General features: G+C 43.0%; 2 protein-coding genes across 3 annotated transcripts in view; both read left to right on the top strand.

Annotated features, from left to right (window-relative positions):
• The window catches only part of iqgap1 (IQ motif containing GTPase activating protein 1), a 37664-nt gene extending 21679 nt beyond the window's left edge, over positions 1–15985 (top strand). Inside the window, exons 9-37 of one of the 2 annotated variants that reach the window (XM_070931155.1) lie at positions 215–302; positions 427–594; positions 701–775; positions 894–1057; positions 1653–1813; positions 1910–2034; positions 2476–2639; positions 6334–6424; positions 6518–6685; positions 6842–6984; positions 7065–7235; positions 7319–7402; positions 7494–7565; positions 7884–7953; positions 8054–8418; positions 8528–8691; positions 8807–9031; positions 9427–9567; positions 9660–9744; positions 10371–10603; positions 10820–10952; positions 11104–11206; positions 11468–11603; positions 11708–11795; positions 12280–12489; positions 12592–12758; positions 13593–13715; positions 14020–14128; positions 14234–15985. In XM_070931155.1, the coding sequence (XP_070787256.1) occupies positions 215–302; positions 427–594; positions 701–775; positions 894–1057; positions 1653–1813; positions 1910–2034; positions 2476–2639; positions 6334–6424; positions 6518–6685; positions 6842–6984; positions 7065–7235; positions 7319–7402; positions 7494–7565; positions 7884–7953; positions 8054–8418; positions 8528–8691; positions 8807–9031; positions 9427–9567; positions 9660–9744; positions 10371–10603; positions 10820–10952; positions 11104–11206; positions 11468–11603; positions 11708–11795; positions 12280–12489; positions 12592–12758; positions 13593–13715; positions 14020–14128; positions 14234–14347 (4140 nt within the window). In that variant the 3' untranslated portion in view covers positions 14348–15985. Of the gene's footprint in view, positions 1–214; positions 303–426; positions 595–690; positions 776–893; positions 1058–1652; positions 1814–1909; positions 2035–2475; positions 2640–6333; positions 6425–6517; positions 6686–6841; positions 6985–7064; positions 7236–7318; positions 7403–7493; positions 7566–7883; positions 7954–8053; positions 8419–8527; positions 8692–8806; positions 9032–9426; positions 9568–9659; positions 9745–10370; positions 10604–10819; positions 10953–11103; positions 11207–11467; positions 11604–11707; positions 11796–12279; positions 12490–12591; positions 12759–13592; positions 13716–14019; positions 14129–14233 lie in introns of both variants that reach the window. The other variant, XM_070930652.1, reaches the window with a different exon arrangement.
• A 930-nt stretch (positions 15986–16915) lies between these two features.
• Positions 16916–27525, top strand: part of crtc3 (CREB regulated transcription coactivator 3) — a 32326-nt gene continuing 21716 nt past the window's right edge. Inside the window, exons 1-3 of the mRNA XM_070903666.1 lie at positions 16916–18098; positions 22190–22300; positions 24748–24876. Of these exons, the coding sequence (XP_070759767.1) occupies positions 17967–18098; positions 22190–22300; positions 24748–24876 (372 nt within the window). The 5' untranslated portion in view covers positions 16916–17966. The remainder of the gene's footprint in view (positions 18099–22189; positions 22301–24747; positions 24877–27525) is intronic.

Here is a 27525-nt window from a genome sequence, read left to right on the forward strand (position 1 = left end):
TTTCAGTGGGGGATAATGTAGGATGTGTGATGTATTATGGTTTAAAATGTAGAACGTTTGTTTTGCCAATAGGCAAAGCAAATAAATGACTCACATTATCACAACTCGACGATTCAGAACGAGAGAACGAAAGAATCTGGAATGAAATAAGTTTTTCTACAACTGCTGTGTTTTTCTTGCTGTTGGCCACATTGTTATTGCTCTGCTCCGACAGCAAATGGAGAACGCAGACGCAGAGAGAGATGTCTACGATGAGCTTCTCACCCAGGCTGAAATCCAGGGCAACGTCAACAAGGTCAATGGTAAGTCACACTCTCACACACACACACACACACACACACACTCTCTCACACATTTATTTACGGATTTGTTCATTCGTCTTGGTTTCCATGGTACAGTAGTGAAATGTCAACCTTCCCCCTGCAGTGAGCAACGCCTTGAGTGCAGCTGAGCAGGCATTGCTGAGCGGCGATGAGAATAAGTTATATGAGGCCCTGAAAGCCATGGGCATTCAGAACCTGCAGGTCCAGAACAAAGGCTGGTACCTCAAACAGCTGCAGGCTGACCGAGAGAATAAAGAGCAGGTAGGGATCAGTGTGCAAACAAAACTGCATTTGTGTCAAGAAAAAAGTGAAAGGTCTGCTTCTCTGTCTCCTCATTGTGACCTCAACCTGATTTCTTCCTTATTAGGGGTCTCCAGGAGAAGCCCTGACTAAGGATGAGTTGCAGAGTGGTGTGGACGTGGCCAATGAGATTGCAGAAGGCTACCTAAAGAGTACGCACATAACACATACATTCGCAATTTTGTTCTTCTTCTCTGCATCTGTATCTGTTCTTCCAATTCACCCACTTCTGTTACTTTTCTGTGTGTGTGTGTGTGTGTGTGTGTGTAGTGTTGAAGGCTGTGGAACGCATCAACGCTGCCATCAGGGCGGGTGTGCCAGAGAAGACGGTGGAAGAGTTGATGAACCCTGACTCCCAGCTGCCTGAAGTCTACCCCAGTGCTGCAGACCTCTACCAGAGAGAGCTATCCAGCCTGCAGCAGCAGAGCCTGGAGGTACCCCCAAGGAAACACACCCACACAAAACGAAACACACAGAAGTACAAACGTAGGACCCACACCTGCACCATGCCATCATTCATGACAAAAAAAACATGCAGCTTTTGAGGCTGAATTACTGGACCAGTTGACCTGAAAATGGAAACTACTGACCTCGTCATCAGTCAGTACCACACTGACGTCTGTACCGTTTATATTCCTACAGGTGCTGATAGCTGAGTTTATTTTATGTTGAACTGATAAGACTGAGAGACACACTGAAATGAAAACGAACACAGAAAACAGATGAGTCAGTAATGGAGTTAATGGTTAGTTGCATACCTACGAGAACTTTACTTATTATTAATAGTTAGAACTTACTACTAAGTAACTTACTATACTTACAGTACATAACATTTCCTTATCTCTTGTAACTGACGGCTTCATCACCTACACACCAGTTGCTTTAGACCCTGTGTCGATGCTCCAGTCGTGTTTCCTCTGATTTGACTTTGGAACGACAAATCAAGACACCGTCAACATATTGTTTGCCTCTGGTAGTCTTCATTAGCAGTTTGACACATGAGGTAAATTTGTGGTCGGTGTCCCTCAGGGCTCGCTGTCCCACCCTGAGCTGCTTGTCGCCGTGGAGATGCTGTCATCGGTGGTGCTGATGAACGAGGCGATGGATGTCGGAGACCGAGCCGCCCTCTGGAAACAACTGTCCAGCACCGTCACTGGACTCAGCAACGTGGAGGACGAATACGCCCAGAGGTGAGCACACACACACACACACCAGGAGTCAGTGACACGTTGCCTTAGTGATGTCTGAGGTTTATTCATGTAGTACCGTACCTGTGTGTTCCTCAGGTACATGGACGAACTGATGCGTCTGAAGGCTGCAGCCAGAGAGGACGGCTGTGACTATCTGACCTGGAACGACATTCAGGCCTGCATCGACCAAGTCAACCTGGCTGTGCAGGAGGAGCATGAACGTAAGAGACGGACACTCGTACATTTACACCCAAATACTTCATCTATGTCTAACTTAAAGAGACGTTTTGATCCAAGTTAGATCTTCATCAAGTTACCCGATAAGCTTCTAGGCTAATAGCTTGTGTGCTAACAGGTGACCTGCCCAGGGTTTGATGGTAAACATCTCAAAACTATTGTGTTTTTGATTTAGTAGACAGTTATGATATATTTAGTAGGCTCCATGACTCCCAAAATGACAGTTTCTTCACTTTCTTCAGCACAACAACATACCAGCACATTTAAAATGAATGTCATATTCTAATTGTCAGACGATGCTACATCTGGACTGATATCACAAACATCCCTCCCTTTTTTCATCTTCCTGCTCATCCTCCCATATTATATTGTGATCATACGGAGTTTTCATTGGTCTATCTGTACGTCTGCTCGTTTATTTGCAGGTATTGCTGCCATCGGCCTGATCAATGAGGCCCTGGATGAAGGGGATCCCATGAAGACCCTAGCCATGCTCCAGAACCCCTCAGCCAAGCTCACAGATGTGGACCCGTCTGTGGCTCAGCACTACCACGATAAACTGCTGGAGGCCCGCAGAGAGAAGGCTCACGTAAGATACTCGCGCAACATGAACACGTTTCTGGGAAGAGTCTTTCTGATAGCTGCTGTAGAAAATAGATGTTCAGGTTATCATACATAGAGAAGGATGAGGTTTGGATGAATATTTATTTTACTTGGTTACTGTGTCCTGGTCCCTCCCTTTGTGATTTGCTTTTTTGTCTTTATCCAGTATTCAGGTGAGTATTATGCAAACACTTCATGCAAACAGGGCCTGCTACAGTTACATCCAAACTTTTGACGGGCTTTTTTACTGCAGCTCATACAGATATACACAGTATGACTGGGCATATGATACATATCAGTGTATTTGAACTATTCTAATGCATGTAGGTACTCGAGGTGTAGTTATTGTAAGTGTAAAAAGAGGCCCGTTTCCTGCTTAAACAACTTGTCAGGGCGTTTCTACCTGATTTACAATTAGTGTTTTGTATTAGTAAGTAGCACATATTTGTTCAATGCAGGCTGCTGGTTTGGAGTATTAGCACCTTTTTTTTTTAATTCTAATTTTGCTATATATGCTGATATATATTGATACTGGAAAAAAATATTCTTTTTTTAATATCATGATGCTGATTTCGACCGGCCAGCCCTACTCTAAGCACAAAATGAATCACAAACCTGAAGGCCAACAAAACGCAGTATTTCATGTGTTCATGTACAGACGTGTTACTGTGATGTGTGCTCAGAGCTCAGTGGGATCCCAGACCCGTCGTGGTTTCAGATGGCTTCATGTGACTCAGGCCTCTGAGCGCATGACACAACCAGACTGCTGTTGTCATAGTGTGATCATATTCCCCCCCCCACTCACTTCCTGTTGTATGTCTTTGTCTGACCTGTCTGGCTTCACATATCTTTTCTGTTTTCATGAACACTCCTTTGTTTCACGCGTGCGTCCCGAGTGCGACTCAGCAGGAGCACCGTCTTTCTCGAAAGCGGTTCATCGGCACCCTGCTCTCTCTGACTCATTTGCCTGTGTTATCGTCACTTCAGTGAGGCGAGCTGATGAATGTGGTTCTTGAATGTGCGTGTTTGTGCAGCACATTTGCATGGGATGTGACAGGAAGACAGCCTTATTTGGGTTGTTTTACTGTCGTAGGAGAAGCCAGTAGGCCAACAGAGCTGCAGGTGAGGTGGGACTGCAGAACCTGGGTGAGGTTTTAACGAGTTAAATGCTCACTCCCATTTTCTTAAGAACAAAGTCTGTAAATAGAACAATTCTCAGAGTATCCATTTTAGTACAGAGTCTGGAAGTCTCTTATCAAGGTTGGACAATACTTGGCCCCTGCCCACACTGTTTCAAAAGTCAACAGCCATCAGTTACATCTAAACCCTGGAATACAGCTTGTGGGAACTGGTCACACTTTCATAAGGGGACCCAGAAAAAAAACTATTTTCCTGCTGATTTCACAGGCAAAGGAAATAACAAGCCAGGCCTCAGCCATTTGCTTCCATAAAAGGGCAGAAAGCTGACCATTATATTGAATGGGCCAGGCCCTCAGGCACACACACCATCCTCCTGGTTGTTGATTGGCGAACGTGGCTGTTGGAGGTAAAGAGCTAAAGACCGAGGAAGTGGTTAGAGCAGTGTGAGCTTCCTGTTGGCTTTCAAAGGGTCAGTGCAGATGAGATATTCCCCAGCTGAGAGGGAAGGATCAGAGGGCCGCTGTGGGATTGACTGAGGAGAAAGACCCTCGTGGCTAAGATGTAGTCAGGCTGCAGGAGGGGTGTTTCCAGGTGATCTGAGGTCAGGGGAGTTTAGAGAAGAAGGAACAACAAAGCTTGTTTTTTCGTCCGTGGCTCAATGTGTGACGGGCTTCTTGGTGTCGCCTCATTAACTCTGCAGTATTAGAACAGTTAGTCAGAAAGACAGTCAGGCAGAAGTTGGCTTTGACTGTGGGCTGAGGGCTGTGCCTAGATAAACAGCAGGAAGTCCTGCCCAGACTCTACTTACTAACAAGCTGAATATAGTCTATTACAGTATGCCTCCTCAGATGGTTATCACTTTGTAACTGAAACGGTCTCAACTGGGACTGTAAACGTTTCAGTCTAGTCATGTGCGTCGTTCTGCATGTGTGTTTTCACGCTTCCCAGGCGTGTGAGCCTGAAGACGCATGAATGAGCTCTTGGTTTCTAAGAAAGTAAAAAAAGGCGCAGAATAAAACGTTTAGAAAGATGAATTCTAAACTACTCAACCCCCTCAGCTTTCACTTCCTTTATTTCCATGATGGTCTTGTAACTTGTGATGAACTACACCAAGCTACGCCCAAATCCTCCTCCAGTACCCTCCCCGCTCTGGCACCACACCCTGTCTAGCGCCTCCCGCCAGCTGCAGTGACTCATCACCCACAAATACCAATAAGAGCGGCAAGTACAAACATACAAACACTGATCAGCGCTCGGCCAGCTACGGCTTAGTTTACTATGAAGATGGGGCTCATTTCACTCCTGCTGCATGCTGTTACAGATGATAGCTGCCAGCCCCCCTCCCCTGGCATAAGAAAGCTCAGGTGTCAGCCTTACCCGCCCAATTCTTTCACACACACACACACACACACCTCTCATCTACCCTGAAGCACAACATGAAGGGGCGGGACACATGGAGGGGGAGGCCGAAACCAAATGAGCTGCCTGTTTTTACGGGGTTCTAGAAAAACAGCTGCAGCAAGTAGCAAGTAGCCGCCACACACTTTATATAGAGACAGAGTGCGCCACCTGGATGCTCTTAGGTATAACTACAGTTCATAATATTATAGTGAATCGAGTTCAGTGTTGAGGTCTTGGTTTGGTCTGTATGGTGAGGACATAAAGGAAAAATCTACACTTCACACTTCTGAGTCTGTCTGTGTTGTAGTGTGTGTCAGTGTTCCTGTGGTTAACCGGCAAAATGTAGTTGCATGTTCTTGTATTTCCAGCAGGAGCGTTATCAAAGAGCTCAATCACAAATGTAGAAATCCTTCACAGACAGAGGCAGACGTAGCAGCACATAGACCAGAACACAATGCAGCTTTAAGAGATGTTGTTGAACACACTTTGAACGATAAACTCCAGGACTTCATTGTTCCGTTCCTGACGAGAACTACAAAAACCGACAGGGACAGTTTGTAAAACCCACTCCTGTTGATTTCTTTTAAAATAGAATTAAAATGAGTCAACAGTTCAAGTTCAAAAAGGCTGCCAATGAACCTATTATCTCAGCCTTCAGCAGGGAAAATAAAACACCAGGGACAGAGATGGAAATAAGTCCAGGACAATATTGTTCTACAGTCTGATATGTTGTATTTTATGAATATATTGGAATGTTGTTGATAAACCAAACCGAACACAGTGACCATCATATACATTTCCACAGAGAGAGAGATGCGTGGCCTGAGAAAGAATTCATTCAGGTTTTATTCAGATTTGTCAGAATGACATTTGGAGTTGTATTCTTCTACTAGTTCTCAGCTATATTGTGTCTTCAACTTGTGATTTTGCATGAATTAAAAAAAAAAAAAGAAGAAGAGAAAACAAAGACTGGCAGAGTCCATGATCAGTTCGAGGACAGATGGTGTGTGTGTGTGTGTGTGTGTGTGTGTGTGTGTGTGTGTGTGTGTGTGTGTGTGTGTGTGTGTGTGTGTGTGTGTGCGTGCATGTGCTTGCTGTGCACTGTTAGTTTCTGAACATATTTTCCCGTGTCCTTCCAGGAGACCCAAGACCCCTCTGCTGTGCTGTGGTTGGATGAGATCCAGGATGCTATTCTGAAGGCTAACCAGGATACACTGGAGGCCTTGCAGTGTAAGAGCACACAATCATTTCATTCTACTGGACCCACATTGTAAATAAGAAGAAGACAGTGTGAAGAGCTGATGTTTGTGTTTGTATCCGCAGTCTCGCAGTCCATCCAGGCCATCAATGAGGCGGTGGACAATGGCGATCCCGCTCAGACCCTGGCTGCTCTGCGTAACCCCGGAACAGGACTGTACGGTGTCACCTCTGAGTGTGCCCAGACCTACCAGGATGACCTGTTCAAGATCAAAGAAGAGAAAAAGAAAGAAGGTGATGAATCGTCCAATATTATAATTAGAAATGAGGTTCCAAACTACAAAGCTTTTATCTGCTGCACAGAATTACTGATAGAAATGTAAAGTGGAGGGATGATGCTTCTTGCTACTTATTGGGCCAAGTTGTTCCTCCTTCTTGTTGTTCCTCCAGGTGATAATGGCAGTGAATGGGTGAAACACTGGGTGAAGGGGGGACACAACTACTACTTTAATCTGAACACAAAGGAGGGCACCTGGGTGGAGCCAGAGGACTTCCTACAAAACAACACCCAGCTTAACAAAGAGGACATCCAGGTAGGTCTCTGTCCCTGTGCAGCACTGCATGGCTGTAGCTTTTTAACACCGCTTTAAACTGGTTTTACTCTCCCTGTCAGTCGGTGGTTTCCGGGGTAACCACAGCCTACAATCGAGAGCAGCTGTGGCTGGCCAATGAGACTCTAATTGCCAAGCTGCAAGCTCGTTGCCGTGGCTACCTGGTGAGAAATGGCCAAAAGGAGCGGTTAGGCTTCCTGAAATCCCAAGACCCAGCTGTTACATGCATACAGGTGAGAGCGACCAGTATACAGCCATCCTCCTCAGGTGATACATCGGAAATGATTATACTGATTCTCAATGTGATTTTCCTCAGGCCCACTGGAAAGGCCACAAACAGAGGAAGAAGTTCAAAGACCGTAAGCAGTATCTGAAAGACCACAGTGATGAGGCTGTCAAGGTAAGCTTGTTCTACGATGTCTGTAATCTGAGTATTATTATCAGTAGTACAAATACAGTTAAGACTTGGGATTTGTTTTTGTCTTTCTCAGATCCAAGCCATGGTTCGGATGCACCAGGCTCGTAAGAAATATAAGGATCGCCTGAAGTACTTCCAAGACCACGTGAGTATTTATAGCCTAAGACCTTGTTACATACAACCTAGACGAGGCATTGTAAATTTCCGGTCACCAAAATGAGGGCTTAAAGTAAACAAATTGCACTGTCATCTAATAAAAGCTTTAAATCACTGTGCATAAATTTCCCCTGACACGTCCGCTGACATTTACTCCGCGTCCTGCGGGGTTTGAGGGAGGCAGATGGCTCATTTAGCACTCTGACATGTGTGAAGTCATTTCCACTCCGACTCACGGTGGATTCCTGCGGTACTGTTTGTAATGAAGACTATTGATCAGCCAAGTGATTGCTGTTTTATGCTGCAGATCAAAGACGTGGTGAAGATTCAGGCTTTCATTCGAGCCAACAAGGCCAGAGACGACTACAAGACGCTGAGTGAGTAGGATCCAAACAAGCGTTATCAAGCTGTGAATTGGTGTCCAGGTTTGGTGGTTGTTTGACTCCCCCTTCTCTCAAAATGTCCTCCCTCACACAGTCAGCGCTGACGATCCCCCGATGGCGGTGGTGAGGAAGTTCGTCCACCTGCTGGACCACAGCGACCAGGACTTCCAGGAGGAGTTGGAACTGATGCGGCTCCGCGAGGAGGTGGTCACCAACATCCGCTCCAACCAGCAGCTGGAGAACGACCTGAACCTGATGGACATCAAGATCGGCCTGCTGGTGAAGAACAAGATCACGCTGCAGGAGGTGGTGTCCCACAGCAAGAAGCTGACCAAGAAGAACAAGGGCCAGCTGTCCAACATGATGATGATGAACAAGCAGAGGGGAGGCCTGAAGGCCCTCAGCAAGGAGAAGAGGGTCAAACTGGAAGCCTACCAGTACCTCTTTTACCTGTTACAGGTAACAACAACACCTGTGTTTTTTTAGGATCTCTCTTTTAGGTTAAACAAGTCACATTTTGCCCGATATGCTGAACAAACGGAAGTTTAACCAAATCTCTGCTTCCTAGACCAACCCCACGTATCTCGCCAAGCTGATCTTCCAGATGCCACAGAATAAATCCACAAAGTTCATGGACTCTGTAATCTTCACCCTGTATAACTACGCCTCCAACCAGAGAGAGGAGTACCTGCTGCTCAAGCTCTTCAAAACTGCCCTGCAGGAGGAGATCAAGTGAGGAACAGACGCTGAAAGCCATTCAACAGTAGTTTATGACCGCAGTTTTAAATCTGATGATGCCTGGTTCATGAGTGCGCAGTAAAATGTTGCCTTTAACAACCGTCCACAGGTCAAAAGTGGACCAGATGAAGGAGATCGTCACAGGAAACCCCACAGTCATCAAGATGGTGGTGAGTTTCCACCGAGGGGCGCGGGGACAGAACGCGCTGCGTCAGATCCTGGCACCCGTCGTCAAGGAGATCATGGATGACAAAACGCTAAACATCAAGACGGACCCGGTGGACATCTACAAGAGCTGGGTCAACCAGATGGAGACGCAGACTGGGGAGGCCAGGTGAGCTGGAGATGACCTTCTCACCTGCGAGATTACAGTTCTGTCTTTTCACTTTAGTTTAAGCATAACATTACGCATGCATAGGAGAATAAGAATAAAATCAACAATCTTCACTATAGAAGCTGTATATTAAAATATGCTTTAAAATCAAATTTAAAACCAGTAAAAAAACAGATTCAGGGACCTTTATGTTTTTTGTTGAAGTCTTTTTTACTACAGTACTACTATAGTTTTAAAATCAGTGTTTTTTTTGTTTGATACTAGCAAACTCCAAATGACAGAATGTGTTGTTTGTTTGTCGTTGCTTTCTTCACACTGCTAAAGGACCTTCAGAGGTTTTGATCAACGTTGACGGTTCCTCTGTTTCTGTCCTCTTTCTGTCCTGATCTCAACAGTAAGCTGCCTTATGACGTGACTCCAGAGCAGGCCATGTCCCACGAGGAGGTGAGGACAAGACTGGAAGCCTCCATCAAGAACATGAAGACGATCACTGACAAATTCCTGTCTGCCATCGTCGTCTCGGTGGATAAGATTCCGTACGTTCCTCACTTACGGCATCGCTGTCTGCACGGATCACATTTGTTTGTTTTCCCCTGCCTGACTTTGCCTGTCCCTCACTGTCTGTCAGATATGGGATGCGTTTCATCTCCAAGGTGCTGAAAGACACGCTCCATGAGAAGTTCCCAGATGCTACAGAGGATGAGCTGCTCAAGGTTTGCAGCTTTCATTTGTAGGCTAAATCAGGTCACCCAATTCCCCCCAAAAATATATATATATATTACCTTTGAGCACCACTTCCTTCTGAATACAGGTAGTTTTCCGTCATACTGTGATAGAGATTTCTGTTGAAAACTGTGTGAACTAACCCTTTAATCCTTGTGCGTTGGACAAACATAGCTCCTCTTCTTCTCTGGCCTCATTGAAAGCAGTTTCTTCTCATCTTCTGCCTGGCTCTTCCTTTCCTTCTGTTTCTTAAACGACTCTTTCCTTTTTTTCCCCCCTTTTTCTACCATTGCTCTGCTCTTTCCGCCTTGCCAACCAGCTGCAGCCTCTCTGTCGGGGTGGGGGTGTCCTCCTCCTCTTTGTCTGCTGACATTGAGGCGAGTCATGCCACTCTTCTGGCTCTCCCCGTCTTCCTGCACAAGCTGAGTCCTGACACGTTCAAGAGCTTTTATTCACACCTACCAAACTCCTTTTTTTGTATGGCAACAAATGCAGTCCCTAGACGGCTTAGAAAAGAATCTTGTATTTTTATATTTCTGTTCATTTTAAGAACTTATGAATAAAAATGTGTCATGTATTTTGACCAACTGAGTCATTTTGATTTTGACCTTTTCAGATTGTGGGGAACCTCTTGTATTACCGCTACATGAACCCGGCCATCGTGGCCCCCGATGCCTTTGACATCATTGAGGTGTCGGCGGGGGGCCAGCTGACCACTGAGCAGCGACGAAACCTGGGCTCCGTCGCCAAGATGCTGCAGCACGCTGCCTCCAATAAGATGTTTCTGGGAGACAACGCCCATCTCAATCCCATCAACGAATATCTCAGCGCCTCCTATCAGAAGTTCAGGTGTGATGTTAATCATTATGGAACTATGGAGCAGATTTTAAGAGGGAGCGCGGAAGCTAAAACTTTTCAAAAGGAGTATTCAGTTACTTGAGGATGATGCCAGTAATTTTCCAGCTTCTCCTCACTTTCTTTCCTCTTTCCTCTCGTGTCGCCTTCGTTCGTTTAAATCTCTTTTTCTTGGCTGGTCTGACTTTGTCCTCCCGTCCTCCATCGCAGACGTTTCTTCCTGGCAGCGTGCGACGTTCCCTCGCTTGAAGATAAGTTCAATGTGGATCAGTACTCTGACTTGGTCACCGTCACCAAACCTGTCATCTACATCTCCATCGGAGAGATTATCAACACTCACACAGTAAGTTCACGTTTGCTCTCACCGCATGCTGAAGTGCCACGTGTGTTCCTGTCGGTTGGTACCAAGATTGGTCATTTTAAGAGGTTTTTGAGAGTTTATTTTTCTTCTACGAGATGACTGACATACTGACTGGGTACTTCTGTTCTGTTAGCTGCTGCTGGACCATCAGGACGCCATTGCTCCAGAGCACAACGACCCCATCCATGAGCTGCTGGAGGACCTGGGCGAAGTTCCCACCGTAGAATCCCTCATCGGTGAGTGGAGTGAGGCGGGGAGGGTTTTCTCTGTCCGTGTGGTTCCAGGACAGCAGGAATAAACTGTACAAGGAAAGCAGGATGAGAATATGTTGCAAAATAATTTATGCACAGAAATAATTAATTTGTACCTTTGATGATTATTTTGTGATCACATGAACCTGAAACAACTCCGACGTGTTACGGGTGAGATGAGCATGTTATCATCTGGTCCTTGGAGCTCAGTGTTGCTTCATCTGATCAGCTCTTTGTCTCGTTCAGGTGAAAATCCTCTTCCTCCTGATGACCCCAACAAAGAGCTGATGGGGAAGACCGAGGTTTCACTCACACTCACCAACAAATTTGATGTCCCTGGTGAGGCCAATGCTGAGATGGACGCCAAGACTCTCTTGCTCAAGTAAGTTCGTACTGTAGATTCACGGCTAACTCGGTAGATTCATATGGTTGGAATATACGGAAAATTCAGTGGTTTCTTAAACATGTTTATTTGTTTCTTTTCAGCACCAAGAGGCTCATTGTGGATGTGATCAGGTTCCAGCCCGGGGAGACTCTGACTGAGATCCTGGACTCACCAGCAGGCACAGAGCAGGTCAGAAATAATAAGTGGGGTCCACAAAGCGACTACAGTACTCTGCTGATGTTGTGGACTTCACCTTCCACCTCTATGACAACATCCTCGTTCCCACGGAAGCAGCTGTGTTTATGGGAAATGGAGAATATTAAATAACATTATAACTAATGATGCTATTTAAATAACAGATAGGTGTATTACTGCTAACAGCTGTCTCACTTATTTACTCTGAGTACTCCAAATGATCATAACAGATTTGATGTACTGGTGAAGTTCATGCTACACAAAGGTCAAGTTTAATCAAAGATTTCCTTCCGAATGTGACACTGAGGGAAAAATGAAACATCAAAATTAACATGCAGTAAATAAGGAGGATGCTCTCGCTAACAGCGATTTCAGCGAAGTGAAATATTGAATTTCCTGAATTCTTTACGGCTCTTTCTGTTGAAGTATTGTTTAACAGAAACCGTAATAACTATAATCCGTCTTGTGTGGATGACAGGAAGCAGAGTACCAGCGTGCCATGCAGAGGAGGGCCATCAGAGATGCCAAGACTCCAGAGAAGATGAAGCAGGTCAAACCGGTGGTGGACGACAGCCTGACGCTGCAGGGCAAGAAGGACAAGATCAAGAGCAACCTGCAGAGGCTGGCGGAGCTGGGGAAGGTTCACCCCCAGAACCGCTATCAGGACCTCATCAACGACATAGCCAAGGTAAAAAAAAAAAAAAAGATTGTCTCTGGAAGTGGACGACTGGCACGACAGCCTCCTCAGTGTTTTATTTAAAAGTGATGTGTGTGTATGTGTGTGTCTCAGGACATCAGAAACCAGAGGCGGTATCGTCAGCGAAGGAAAGCTGAGCTGGTGCGACTTCAGCAGACCAACACTGCCCTGAATTCAAAGACCACTTTTTTCAACGTTCAGATCGATTCTTACAATCAGTATATCAAGACGTGCATGGACAACCTGGCCAGCAAGGGCAAGTGAGTGGCGTTTCATTCATTTCACTCCCACCCGTCTTCTCGTAACAATCACCACTGAGACGCTCCAAAACGTCGGACTTATATCAGATTTGATTCATTTTTCTGTTTGCGTCTAGTTTTAAAGGTGAGTAAAAGTGAGACGGAGGCCTTACCTGTTAGCAGAGTTACACTGCACATACAAGACAGGGATTATATTTCAAGCGGCAGGGTTAGCAGGGGATCATGAAATATCTAAACTGTACACATAGATCTGGTCTGCTCTCTCTTTTCACCTGCTCAAAGCACATTTCTGAATTGTGCCACGCGTGTGCAAAACTGGGTCACTTGTAACAGGCCGACTCCTGCTGGTTTTGATCTGGTTAGATAAGAAACCAGTACTGTGGGTACCAGGGACCAGGATCTAAACCACCAGAGCTGAGGTCCTCCTCCCTTGTTATGTGAGGTGAAATGTTTCTGGGGTATCGAATCAGATTCAAATGAAACAGATTCACATCAAGCTGACAGTGTATTTAATCGAAAGGCTACTGCGTACACTCAACAGACAGCGAAGATAAATACCAGATAAATAATAAATAATAATAAATAGTTAGTTAGTTTCCTTAGTGTCAAATACATCCCCATTCTTGAAAACCTGCCGTTTGTCCTCTGATGATCAACATGTTGATGAATGAAAATGAGTCTCCTCCTCTGACATGGTGAATGTGCAATATTCAGAGATTCATATGAAATGCTGAGTGATGCAGCTCAGGTTTGAAATAGTGAGACCTGAAGAACCGTTAATACTATGCACTAAGAGATGTCGTACCGTACACTCGTCTTCCTCTCTCCTCTCAGGTTGTCAAACAAACCAGGCGGCCACAAGGCCAAGAAGAGTAAACAGGTGTCACAGAAATACACCGCCTCCCGCCTCCATGAGAAGGGCGTCCTGATCGCGATAGAGGATCTGCAGCCCAACCAGTGAGTTCTGCCCTCTTTCATGCAAAATTTAAGAATGTGTGTGTTTTTCAGGAAGATCAATAGTTCTTACTTGCCATTCTGGACAGGACGTTTTTGTAATGAAATTGATTGATTGATTGATTGATTGATTGATTGGTCGCCTGCCGTGCTGCTCAAACACTATTTGAAGCAATGTTAAATATCAAAACTTGAACTTCTGTCATGTTTGCTTTGTTTGAGTTGAATTCATGAGGATTTAAGAACCAGTTGCTCCTCTCTCCTCGTTCATGACTCTTTCCTCCTGTTCTCTCTTCTCTCTTCGCAGGTTCAAGAATGTTATTTTTGAGATTTCTCCATCAGAGACTGTCGGAGTTTTTGATGTGAAGGCAAAGTTAATGGGCGTGCACTTGGAGACGTTACAGTTAGAATATCAGGTATTGTTTCTTTCCCTACAGTAAAGCAGACAGATGGTGAATATCGGTACATATTATGAGCTGTGATTGATCGACTGCGTCTGATCTTTTCTCTGTTTGTTTCAGGATCTCCTCCAGCTGCAGTACGAAGGCGTGGCGGTGATGAAGCTCTTCGATAGGGCCACCATCAATGTCAACCTGCTCATTTTCCTGCTCAACAAGAAGTTTTATGGGAAATAGAAAAAGAAAAGGATAAAAGGGCTACAGACACTGATTTAAACCACAAAATCCACTTTGAGGGTTGCAGAAAGCCCTGACCCGAACCATCCCGGCTTTCCTACACATTCCATACTGCACCTCTCTCATGTGCCTATGCAAATTTATGTGCATCATTTTTTATTATGTGGATCACCATGTGTGCTTTATTCTTAATGGAACACTCCATTGTGCGACTCGAGCCGGCACACCACAGCAGCTTCCTGGAGTCTTTTTCTTACTGTCTGTATTGTCTGTAACTGCAGTTAGGTCAGAGGTTTAAGATTTGTATGTTTTGCTTTAAATATTATGAATATTTTGTGCATGGGCTTTGATTAATTATAAAAATGTATGTTTTATGTAAAGAGATCATGTTTTGTGTCTTCCTTAGCTGTTAGTTTATTTGCTCACCTGACTGATAAACTTCTCCTCCGCCAAAAACCAAAGTGCCAGCGTACTTTTCAGCAGGGCTGTAGTGCATCAGACAGCATGTTGCAAGTCCTGACCTGGTCTTGGACTCAACAGCTCATTATATTTTATTTACAAAAGTATATTTCACATGTTTTATTTGAATATGATTCAACTCTTTCCTGACTCTCTCTTGATTTGGATTTGACCCACCTCACCCCATCCAAAACACACACACACACACACACACACACACATATTCTGATATCTATGCAAAGAGAAAGTTGTATCAGACGTGGTATTTGAAAAGAATTGCAAAAACTGCTCATATTGAGCTTTTGAACTCAAAATATTTTTTAATATAAATAACTTTAGAATTTAATATGTTGCACGAGCAGGACAAAGTCACATTACACCACTCATATCCAGCGCTGTAGTCTTTCTTATCTTTCCAGACAAGCCAGGTTGTTGGTTTGTCTTGGACCGGACTGAGCTGGCCATGACTACAGCCCTGCTGCTCTGAACTGACCTGGCAGGAACTGGCAGGAGAGACCAAGCACACGAAGCTGTGCAGATGTGGTCATTCATTGGCTTTCTCAGACGACTTACTGGAAATTATACTTCTTTATATCGCTCACAGGCTGTTTATCTTGTTTAACTGAAACACAGATTATTGTCGCATTACAAAATCCGTTTAGTAAACTCGACTTCATGTCTGTTAATCCGTAAAACGGGATGAAGTGTAGAGAAGTGTAAGCTGGACATTGAATACAGAGATTTTTATAATGTCTTGTTGAAAATAATTTGACGAATTTGCCCTTATTTATATTTTATATGTTGTCAGTCCTCATTATACTGTAGTTGATGTTTGCAAAACCTAAGACGGATGATGTAAGTAAGCTTGAGGATGTGCAGTATTACAGTAACTAGAACTGTGGGTCCAGTAGATGTCACTCTACACCATCCAATTCTTAGTTAAGTGTTTATTGTATCAGAGTTGGACTCATTTCAAGAAGCCTTAAATTGAGATTCCATGCAGATCTTATTGAACTAGATGTTGATTTTCTGTCTCATGTAAAGTGTCCTTGATCAGAGTTTGACACTGTTATTTGAAATGGAGGAGACCGTGCTCTCTGTACATTATTTTCTCTCTTTCACATTCCATTAAATGTATTTGACCTGTTTTAGAATAAAGTTATACAGAGGCAATGTGTACATTGTCTTAAGTGCTGTACTTAAGTACAATTTTGTACTTTTACTTAACTTGAGTATTTCTGCTTAATGCCACTTTATACTTCTACTCCACTACATTTCAAAATGAACGAATTGTTGTACTTTTACTGCACTACGTTTATTTGACCGCTCAAGTTACAGAAGATTTCACAGACAAAACATATTTCATATTACTGCATGTTTATAAATTCAACCATCCAACTGTATATAAAGCAGTTAAAACCAAGTCCCTGTCAATCAAATACTGCTTACCTATTAATAAGCAAATATGAATAAAAAAGATAACATTCACACTGCTACATAATGAAAACTTTTATTTTTGAAGTATATTTAGCTGGTAATGCTTCTGTTTTAATTGTAATGGAGTATTCTTACATGGTGGTATTGCTACTTTTATACTTAAGTAAAGGATCTTAATACTTCTTCCACACGCGTGTGTGCAGCTTGAGAGTCCTTCCATAGAAATCTATCTGATATTAGGTTGCTAATTAGAAATAAAGCTGACACATGCACGCCACTACAGTGCAAAATGTCGGTGTAGTAGTGCATGAATGGGTTCTGAAATAATGTTTAAAATAAAACAGGAGATTTTACTTTATTTACTAAAATAGGGGAAAACCAAACCACACTAGAGTTGGCAGCGACTCTACGTTATATCCAGGATTTGACTGAACCCAGACCAGCTATTGAAACGATTCATTACTCGCCCTCCTGATATTAACTCATCAAAGATATTGATAATAACAGTCATTAGGGCCAGGGTAATGCGGTCCCTTTGTCGCCGCCCTGTGGACATCTCGGGTATTGACGGTGTTTAACGAGGTAATGTTTTTCTCGCAGCAGTATGAGGATAACAAGCCAGCGGATCTGAGTTGCGGTTACAACCTCTGTCAACCGACGGCTAATAAGCTGAAAACATTAGCAGCAGTTTCTCAGAAGGATTCGGGTTTAGCAGCGACGAAGAAACAAGCTTTCCTATCGGCGTTGTTTGTTTGTCTTCATGGAGTCGTCGGGTTGGAGTTTGTCTGAAATCTCTCTGCTGTCCGTGGATTAACACAAGACTCGACTCCGAAGCGCTGTGATACCAATTTAAGTGTGAAATTGTGGATTATGCTCCTGCATCACGCGTGAATATTTGCGTTTTGGAGGTTACTTGCTTCCCAGTTTGTGGGTAACATAAACTCTAAATTCAGTAAAGTCCGGACAAGACCCAGCGGACACTTGTTGAAATACAATTTACCGAGCAAACCTTTGCCCAACTGCTCGGGAGCTTTGCTAACGTTAGTAGCGAGATATAGCTAAAGAGGCTAACAACTTTCTGTAACACCGGGCTGAATCTTTTGGTACAAATTGCGTGTCTGTTTGATGTTGACCGAGGTCGAGTGTCGACAAGTTGGCAAAGTGCGTTTGTCAAAATTGTTGAGATGGCACTGACAGCAGCTTAGCTAACTTGGCTAGCTGCAGCTGTTATTCGGCTCTCCGTTCACCTCCAACGTTATGTTAGCAATGACAGCTAACGTCATGATAACGTTAGATTCAAACAAGTGGTTCGCTGGAAGTATGACAATATGAAGTTATATTGTGGCATTAACTTCTTTTAGTCAGCACGTCAGTCTTCGCGAAAGTTATTAGAGTTAACTTGCAAACAGATAATTTGACAAGGCTTTGTTTACTCCGCTCTCCAGGCAAAACAAAACAACTTTATTAACGGGAGCTTTAACGTTAGCTTAGCTACGTTAGCTACTAGCTTGGTTGACAGCAGCGTACTCTCGCTCTGATACTGCAGCCAGCGTTGACTCTGAATTAACTTTGGCCAGCCAGTAATGTGTGTTTATGTTTAAAACACTGATGGGTTCACCGCAACGCTCACTGAGAGACTTTGACAAATAGACTCCCAGCACCGTCTGACACCCCCCCCCCCCCCCCCCAAGTAAGCCGAAGTTGTAAAACTGCGGCCCGCACAATGTCCGGCTCCCCGGGCACAGGTGGCTCAAACCCCAGGAAGTTCAGCGAAAAGATAGCGCTGCACAACCAGAAGCAAGCAGAGGAGACGCGGGCCTTTGAACAGCTGATGACAGACCTGACTGTTTCAAGGGTAAATACACTTCATTTTCAGTTAATTGTCATTTGTCAGTGATCTTTTGCACGATTGCGTTCATTGTAATTGCGGACAAAGCTCCCTCTTTCACTCAGCCTCGGCTGGAATGAGCTTCCTGGCGGTTGTCTGACTGACTCCGTCTGCTGACTGAGATTTTTGGTATTCAACCAGCACTTCTTGTTTCTCTTCAGACATTCATTCAGAAGTGACAAACCCCATCTGCTGCAATTATAAAGTGATCGGTGTAAAAAAACAAAAACAAAACGTAAGCAATCAAAAACAACAGAAAATGGGAACAATCTATTACAAAACTGGTCATTTGGGGTGAAATGATTTACATAAACCGTTCAAGACAAGTTGTTGATTGCAGCCAGCAGGGAAACAGGAAATGGGAAAGTGGCTCCTCTACATCTGCACCACCCGCCAAAAGTCCCTCTGGTTGCACTGTTACAAGTATCCCAAGGAAGCAGTGTTGTCTGTGAAGACACAGTATGTCTTCAGACCCCGCTGTGTTTGCACCTTGTCATTCTGTTGAATTTAATGAATTCCCACGGGTTAAGACCTGATGTGCACCCTGCCTCCCAGGAACTGTGGACAGACTACACAGAGAAGAGAGAGTGGAAGCACCTCCAGAGGATCATTCATGATTTGGGCATATCAGTCATATACACTCATGTTTGTACTGGGCAGTGCTCCTATTCATGAGGCGTAATGAATCACAACAGTCACATGTTTTGTGGTGTCATATTTAGGTATCTTAAGTAAAACTAAAATGAATCCAAGTGTGCCTTTTTATATTCATATTTCCAATTTATAACATTCAGTAAAATAGTATGAAGCTCAAGAGTTGTCTCACCTATTTAGAGTTGTTGTTCAGCGACAGGTAACATGAAAAGGATGGCAACTAACAATTACTGTCAATATTGATTCATGTGTTAATACTTTTTATGATTAATCAATTAATTTTTTAAACTTTAAAATGTCAGAATATAGTGAAAACTGTCCATCACAGGTTCCCAGAGTCCAAGGTGACGTCTTCAGATGTCTGGTTTTGTCCATCCAGCCGCTTTACTTTGACTCCACAAAGCATTAAAGCATAAAATCAAGAAATCATCGACTATTTATAGTTTCAGTGATTTTTCAAGCCATTGTGGTTAAAAATGAATGAAAATATTTCCTGATTCCAGCTTTTCAAATGTAAATATTTGCTGCTTCTCTTTGTCGTATAACATTGTACATTTAATCTCTGATGAATATCAATGCCAAAGATATAGATTGTTTTTAATGGCTCTTAGCTGTACTGGTCCTAGGTCAGACTTGCTATTATTATGTCAGAGCAACTAAGTTTGCTGTTTAATTCTTGAAGACATTCAGTCACCACTCATTCAAGATGCTTCTTCGGGTCTCCGGTTTCCTTTTACTTCGTGCTCTAGATATACTTTGACCTGGATGATTGAGAACCTTCACAGGTAAATATATGTGGATGTTTATCTGCAGTTGCAGCTGCTCCCTCAATTTCACATTGGTTCAGAATTAGTCAACATGTGTTTTTATAGAAGCTGTTATTTCTTTGATTTTTGTTTTTCTCCATGATAATTTCGAGCATATATACTACACATTCCAAGTAATATCCTAGAAGGATATAAAGGCCCTTTTCACGTTATTCTCATACCATTGATTCACAGTGTGCTCTTTCAATGAGAGGGAGAGTCCTGAATGGTCAGTCAAAGAGGATGTGGTTTTGAGGCGACACTGAATGAAGTTTGCCATAAGGTATGAACTGTCAGTGACCCCTGTGAGACAGAAAAGCCTAGTCAGCGAGGCTGAGGCTGGCCAGGGCACAGGACACACTGCCAGCAAACAGCTGGAATTAGAAGTAGCTGCTTCAACATTTGCACCAGTGACCAAAGGACTGAATATAAACCCCCTGAGGGGCTCTGAAGAACTGTACACGGTACCTGAGTGCTCAAACAGACTCGAGCCTTCTGTTAGCTGCTGTGCTGCGGAGAGTTGGCATCCTTGTGAACCATATCAATGTAAAGTCTGCATGTTTGATGTTGTGTAATGGCTAACACCGACACTGGAGTAAGAGGTTTAAATGGGGATTTATGTTTTTAATATTTTCATATTTTTTTCATCTGTCCTAGATGGAAAATTGAATGTTACTCGTGGGACATCCAAGTTAATCACAATAATGTGTGAAATATGTTTATATGTCCCTCTGCTTTGGGTTGGGTTGGATTCATTGGCCACAGTTAACTAGTGGTGTAACTGTACACAAAGTGCATGGTTCATTATGTACCTTGGTTTTAGGGTCACGGTTTGGCACGTTTTCGCTTCAAAACAAACAAATGTAGGAAATAAAATCTTTATCTTTTTATTTTTGAAAAATGTAAGCATTCAACATTGGCTCATTGGCCATAATTCAAATATTGACATATTGAACTTAAATAAAAAATAAAGAATACAAATGTTAGTAATGCTTCATCGTAAGACTCTGAGCTGTTGATAATTCCTAATCAACTGCAGCTAACTAGCATGCACACGTGAAGGTACAGTGAAGCGGGGCTCAAGCACCATATGTTTGAATTCTGAATTCTCTATGGCAGAGCACGGACGCATATCTGGAGTGATGAACACTCCTGTAGCATTAGTTATTACTTGGGCACGGTCCGCGTCTGCAGTGAGACGCTGCCTGAACGTTGTGGGGAGAAGGACTCGCCTTCCAGTCTGGTTTTGGGTCACAGGGCGTACTGAACCGAACGTCCCGTGCCGAACGGTTAGGGACATATACACGTACCCTTGCACCCCCACAGTTAACACAGAATTAAATTGACATTTGACAGGGTCCCTGCAACATGTTGTATTTGAAGGTGTGAAGTGTGCCTTCTCTAAGTCAGTTATCAGGTTTGAGTGTAGCTTTCAAGGTCCAAGTATTTTCTCAGAATTGTAGATGCTGTGTCTTAAAAGTTTTCAATAAGATCACATTTTTATTAGTATCTCATCTTTCACATGCAGAGAGAAGGGAAAGTATTCACAGCACTTTGTTTTTGTTGTAACTATTGCTTATAACTATTTTTTGTTTCTGTCTGATGGCCACAGATGCTGATGACTTGAAATGGTGAAAAGACAAAAATTGGTTGCTGGCAAACAAGATAAATACACTCACCACTGTATAAATTAACAGACTGATTTTGCACATTTAGTCACATTTTCCAAGCCCATCCCTAATATCTTGTGATATTCACCATCTCTTTGAGAGATCCCTGTCCATTCTCTGTTAATCTATTGGTAAAATCGAATAGGGTCAGTCTTTGAGATTCAAATTTTGCCCTTTCAGCAGTCTAAGGAAGAAATACCCCTCTGATTTGCCTATTCCTGATCACAGCTGATGATTGGCTCTGTTTACCTTGCCTTGGCAGAACAAGCTGCCTTCTGTTTTCTGCGAGGTGATCATTGTGGCATTGCTTTGTAGGGTGCCGGTTTGGAGGCCAAGCTGCCTATTTCCTAGAATGTATCCCCTTAACTTGTGTCCCTTAAATTGCAAATATTGCTGCATTTTTTTAATCAATTGGATGCATTTGTATATTACTTTTGTGCTCCATTAAATAATAAGAGCATTTGAGTCACTGGATTGTTTGGCATACAGGCCTAAATGTACATGAAAAGTAGTTGACATGTGTGACACTTGTGGTTTTGACACTGCAGTAGCTGCTTGCATCACCATGTGACTTTGTGACAGTATTTGAATTCTGTACATCCACAGTTTGCTGTGAATGCTTTGAAGAGGCATATGTAGAAACATGAAAATGTCACCGAGTGAGATTTTAGACATTCACAGCTACAATGTCAGGATTGTACAAATGGATGAGTATGAGGAAGGGAAAGGAAAGGAACCAGAGGGCTGATGTCTGGTTTATTGTTTATTTTATGTCAGAAACGATGACAATGGTGAGAAAGAAAATCCCTAATCACCCACAGATTGTAATTGTCATTCTGATGCGATATGTTCTTTACAAGCAAAGACTCCACGTCTAGAATTCGTAACCGCTGACAGTTGTGTGTTTGTCCCCCCTTTTGACCGACAGGTGCAGTTTCAGAAGATCCAGCAGCTTCGTTTGTCTCAGTCACGGGCGCAGTACTACGGAGGCTCTCTGCCTAACGTCAATCAGATCGGCAACACCAGCACTGAATTCCAGGTGGGATCTCATCACAGTCAAAATATACAACACCACCGCAAACTACAAATTCAAAATGCATTTACGCCTTTTTTTAGATAGCAAAATTATGGACTGCTTTACCATTTGTAGTGGCTAGTCCTAGACAATTTACAATTTCAATAAATGCTAAATTCCAAATTCACTTCAACAGAAGTTTTATCCAGGACAAGGAATAATCTCTGTCTGGGAAACCAGCCCTTTGGGTTTATCAGTAGTGCTTATTCCAGGGCTATTTCAGTGAATTAGACTGTACATTGAACGCTGTATGTGAAGTATTTTGTCCACCCAGTGTAAATGGTTTCGGTTTCTGTTTGGACGAAAGTTTCATGTTGAAGCACTTTAAGACCCACGTGGACACGTCATCCCATCAATTGGTGTCGTTCCAGGTGAATATATGCAAAATTGCCGCCACTAAAATGTGCTTTGCATTCCGTCAGACCACACAATCACAGTTGTCATGCCTTTATTACCAGGTGTTCAGACCAAAAAGAGTACTGTGTTAAAAAAAATGCACAGGGTTGCACAGGAATTTGCGTTTGCACCTGTGATGCCCCATTGCATTGAGCCAGGTTCAACTCTTTTGCTGGGTGGTCTCTGCTTCAGCGCCCGGGCTGTGCCAACGCAGCAGTGCGATTCAAACATCTGTGTAGGCGGCATTTTTTCACATAGTGCTGGTGTCAGTCTGAACACAGCCTTGTAGATGTTCTGGTGCTGTAAATCAGTGGAGTTTATTTTGTGTGCACTCAAATGCTTTTCTTAAAGCAAAAGGATGTTTGATGTCAAACTAAACATGAATATTTTCTTTAAAAACCTGCTGACCTTGGAATTACCGTCTACCAAATTCAAGGTCTTTTTTTGCATTCATGGGTTTTTCAAGGCCTGAACACAACAACCCCCAGTTCTAATGTTGTCTTATGTTCTCACTCACAGAATAAAAGCCAACAGGTTAACTTAAAATGAACGATGAATACAATTTAACACGTTAAATGGATTTCTTTCATTTCATTCATAATTAAAACAAGCTCATATTTAAGGTGTACAAGGACGAACATAAAACAATTTGGCATTTTAATGGGACATGTGAGCCTGCTGTTGGGAACACTCTCTGATGTGGGGAGAGCAAAATCCTCAGGTCTGACAGGCAGGTTTCCTGTCTTCTTTACATGTCATGCGTTCCCAACGTATATGTGTTCGTCCCAATCACATATATGATGTTGGGAACGCACAATACCACATTGATAGGCGTCTCCCACAAGCTGCCAAAGCCTGTCCGTTAAGTTGTTAGCTGAGTAGCATAGAGGCTGATTTTAGTTGTGTTGGTCGGCTCAGATTCCATACTGGTCTGCTCTAACTGCAAAAACAGCAAAACGATGTACTGGACGTTCAGAAGCGCAAACAAGCTTCTACGGAGAGTGTTAAATAATTTAGCTGCTGTCTGGAAGAAAAAGATGGAATAAAAGATCAGTGCAGTAGTTCTCAGCACTGCTTCAAGCAGTGCAGTGCTGTCTGAGATCCAACAGTGCATCCCTGCAGCACTGGGCCTGTATCTGTGTCAGCTCTCCAAGGAGTGGACTGTGCTGGGATATAGAGGGTCTAGGTGAAAGTGCCCTTGATACTCAAAAGAATGGCCCTTTGAGGTAGAGCAGTAATTGCAACACTGGGGCCAGGTCCAGAAATCAATCCCCGCACGGAGGGAGAAAGCCCCTCTCACTTCTGGAGTCCATTCACCTTCTCTTCTGGGAACAGGGTTAGACAAACTGAACGACTTCTAGATTCCTCTTGATGATAACCGTTTTGTTAGGCCAGAGTACTTACAGTAGCCAGCTCTGAGAAACAATTTGATTTAAATCCCCAATCTGCAATTTGTGTGCAATGCGCACATGACCAACATTCAAATGTGGATCATATATTCAAATACAAACATTGTGAACCGCGTGGTCTCTGGCAGTCGGTGCAAACGGGTCATAAAGGATTTTATTGCACAATATATTGGCGTGAGAGTAAAATCTAATAATTTAATTGCTATGGCATTCAAATCTTCAAATCAAATCAAATTCAAAGCGGTCATGTACTATTGTGTGTCATTAAAAAAAACAAAAGAGATTCTATTTAATTGCCGCTAACTTTGTGTGTGTAGTGTTAATCAGCAGTTCCTTGCGTTTGAAGCGTCAGCATGACCTTAAAAACACTTGAAACATTTGAAACGTAGCAGTCATCACATGATGATGATAGTAAGTGATTGTTTCAACACAATGTAGGAAAATGGCTCTGACCTAAGGCCTCAGTTGAGGCATGAATACAAATTAAATATTGTTTTTTGAACAACATTGGAGCACAAGTTTGATTAAAATGACATTTGACATTTTCTCTCTCCCTGCCAACCTGTGGGAAACTGCTGTGTTATGTATCTGATGTTTCTTTCGCAGGGTGGCTTTCCGTCAGGGTTGGACTCGGTGAGAGGGACCCGCCACCATGGGCTGGTCGAGAGGGTCCACAGGGACCGCAACCGCATCAACTCTCCCCACCGCCGACCCATCGACAAGCACGGACGGCAGATATCCTTCCAAGCCTAAATCACTGACAGTAGGAGATCTCAAAGGGAAATCGGTGACGTGGAAGTGGGTGTTATGACTTCCAGGTGGTTGGTCTTCATTGCAGGTTTTCTTTTTATGACGGCTTGTGTTCGCGATGTGGTTGCAAGCATGACGACACTCACCAGTGTAGGCAGCTGTTTTGTAGCCTCAGGAACAGAATTAGTCATTATGCTAATTTGAAATGTGACGCAGAGACAGTGCGCTTTACTTATGCCTAATGGAGATTGACAGTAGGAGATTCTCGGCATACTCTGAATGCACACTCATGCTGTATATCTGTGTGTGTGTGTGTATTTTGCATATGCAAGTGTAGCAGCAGATGTGATTTTTATAAGGAATGCTGCAGAAGGGTCTAATTGTTGCGATGGTAGTAATACACAGAATGAGGAACAGAGGAGTGAGTGTTTACACTGTAACTCTCAGCTACACCCTTTTAACATCCATTTCCCCACAGTGTCCTCAGAGGTGGAGTGAGTAAGAGCAGAGAAATCAGCCTTTTTCTGCCAATTTTTTGTTACAGTTTTCATGGTTTGTAGTCATATAATTCTTGCTTTGTGAGTTTTGCTCCCATTTACAATGCACAGCTAATCACCATGAATGTTGTCACCAGTCAGCGTGGGTCAGAATTCATCACCGAATTCATCACAGCTGCGTAGGTATCTCATGTAGTACCAGTGGTTGGATTTAGACCCAGGATGATTTGCAGCCTTTTTATTTCTCAAATCACGGATCACCTGGTGTAACTATACTGTCCTGAAGTTGATCGAAGCACCTTGGGAATCATTACACATTCAATTATAAGTGCAGGAAGACCATGGCCCCTGACGTCTTCCCCATTAGTGTCAATTATTAATTGTTTTGAATGAGACCACTATATACAGTCTCTAATTATAACTGACATGATCACACAAAAGTGGTTACTTCTTAGAAATGATCATTAGAACTGTTGAGTTAATGGAAACACTAAATACAGTAGATTTATGATCTAAGCACACTACAGTGCAGCTCCTTTTATTCTGTAAAACATTAAGTATATATTGATTAAAAAGGTTCTTTATGGATAATATATAGTTAATGAGATTGTTGTAAATAGGTACAGGACATGGATTAAATTTCCCGATCTGGATTCACACCCAATATGTCGCATTTTCATGAAACACCACTTAGCCCACTGATCCCCCACCTCATAGCATTTTAATAAGCGGATCTGTTTATTTCCTGCCTTGGGATAGAGATGATTCAGTAACCTGTCACACACTGTGTTGTGTGATAGCTGGAGGGGAGTTGGTCTCATGTCCCAGCATGTGATGTCATACCAGCGTATATTTCTGTGGAGGACAGTCGGAGCGGATTCATAACGTAATGATGCACGCAGTATTTTCTATGTCATTGTCAGTACAGTATGACATCACTGATAACGCTGGCTTGTTTCTACAGTTTGTATAGAGTCATGCATGTTTTTCATGTTGACATGGCTGATGTGTACAATAGACGGTAGTTGCCAACATTGAGGGGGATGTTTGACAGTTTAAATTGGGATGTTTGACTGTTTAAATTGAAGAAAGTTCAACCAGCGTAGCTTAACTCTAAACATACTCGACTGCTTCAAAAGGTTCCCGATTGATCAACAGTGTCATTTAAATTAATTTAGGCAATATAAGCAAGCTCTGTGGTTTGTCTTAAATGTCCCTGTTTGTTTTGAATATGTGTTGTAATGTAGGACACACTGTAATGTATACAGCCAAGGTAGAGGCACTCCTATAGAAGTCTGCTCTTGTTAGTATGGGGTGCTATTGGTTCCACATGTATGTACTGTGCATGCACGTGTCCTGTGTGTATAGATGGTGTCGTCAAAATGGTCCACTAAGGTCACTGGTGAAAGAGATTATTGGTGTCGTTGGTGCCAAAATACACAGGACTGTCCAGTCAGCCACGAGGTGTCAAAAGTCTGAGTGGACTTCTCAGCATCTCCGCCACAAATGTGCCTCAGCAGAGGGAATGATGAGCACTGAAGTCAGGCCTTCTGTTCATGTGTGTGTATTCTTTGAGAAATTTCTTTCAGCAGGCGTGTGTGTGTTACAGAAAAGGGCAGAAGTCATTGTAGTAAAATAGTCAGTGCAAAACATGACACAGAAAAACAAGGCCCAAACAAGACCCAAATAGGTCTAGTTTCTAGGTCATGTGGAACGGTGGTTTGTCTGTAACTGTTTTTGCTTTCTGTACAGACAAAACTGACACGTAACAGTTTTATACAGTGATACACAGTTTTTGCTGTATATAACATGTATTTACTTTAAAAATAATAATAATTTTAGTCGTTTTTCCTGTCTTGTTAGAATGCTGTGATTCCATACTATGAATGGAGTAGTTGTTGCAGCCAACCACCATGATAACAACTGACCCCAACATTTTGTAAAATCATCATTTGGTCAGATATATTGAATTTGTTGGGCGACAAATTGACAATATTTAGGACTTTGATATACTTTGAAAATTTAGTCAAAATACATCTGAAGTTCTTGGATGAACTCGGCTCTGCACGTCAGCTGTTCTGTAAAATAAGTGTTCCCATTGCAGTAGGTGAAAGAACAGGTTAAGCGTTCTTGATGT

The sequence above is a fragment of the Enoplosus armatus genome, chromosome 1 (genome assembly GCF_043641665.1).
Source record: "Enoplosus armatus isolate fEnoArm2 chromosome 1, fEnoArm2.hap1, whole genome shotgun sequence".
Classification (NCBI taxonomy): Eukaryota; Metazoa; Chordata; class Actinopteri; order Centrarchiformes; family Enoplosidae; genus Enoplosus; species Enoplosus armatus.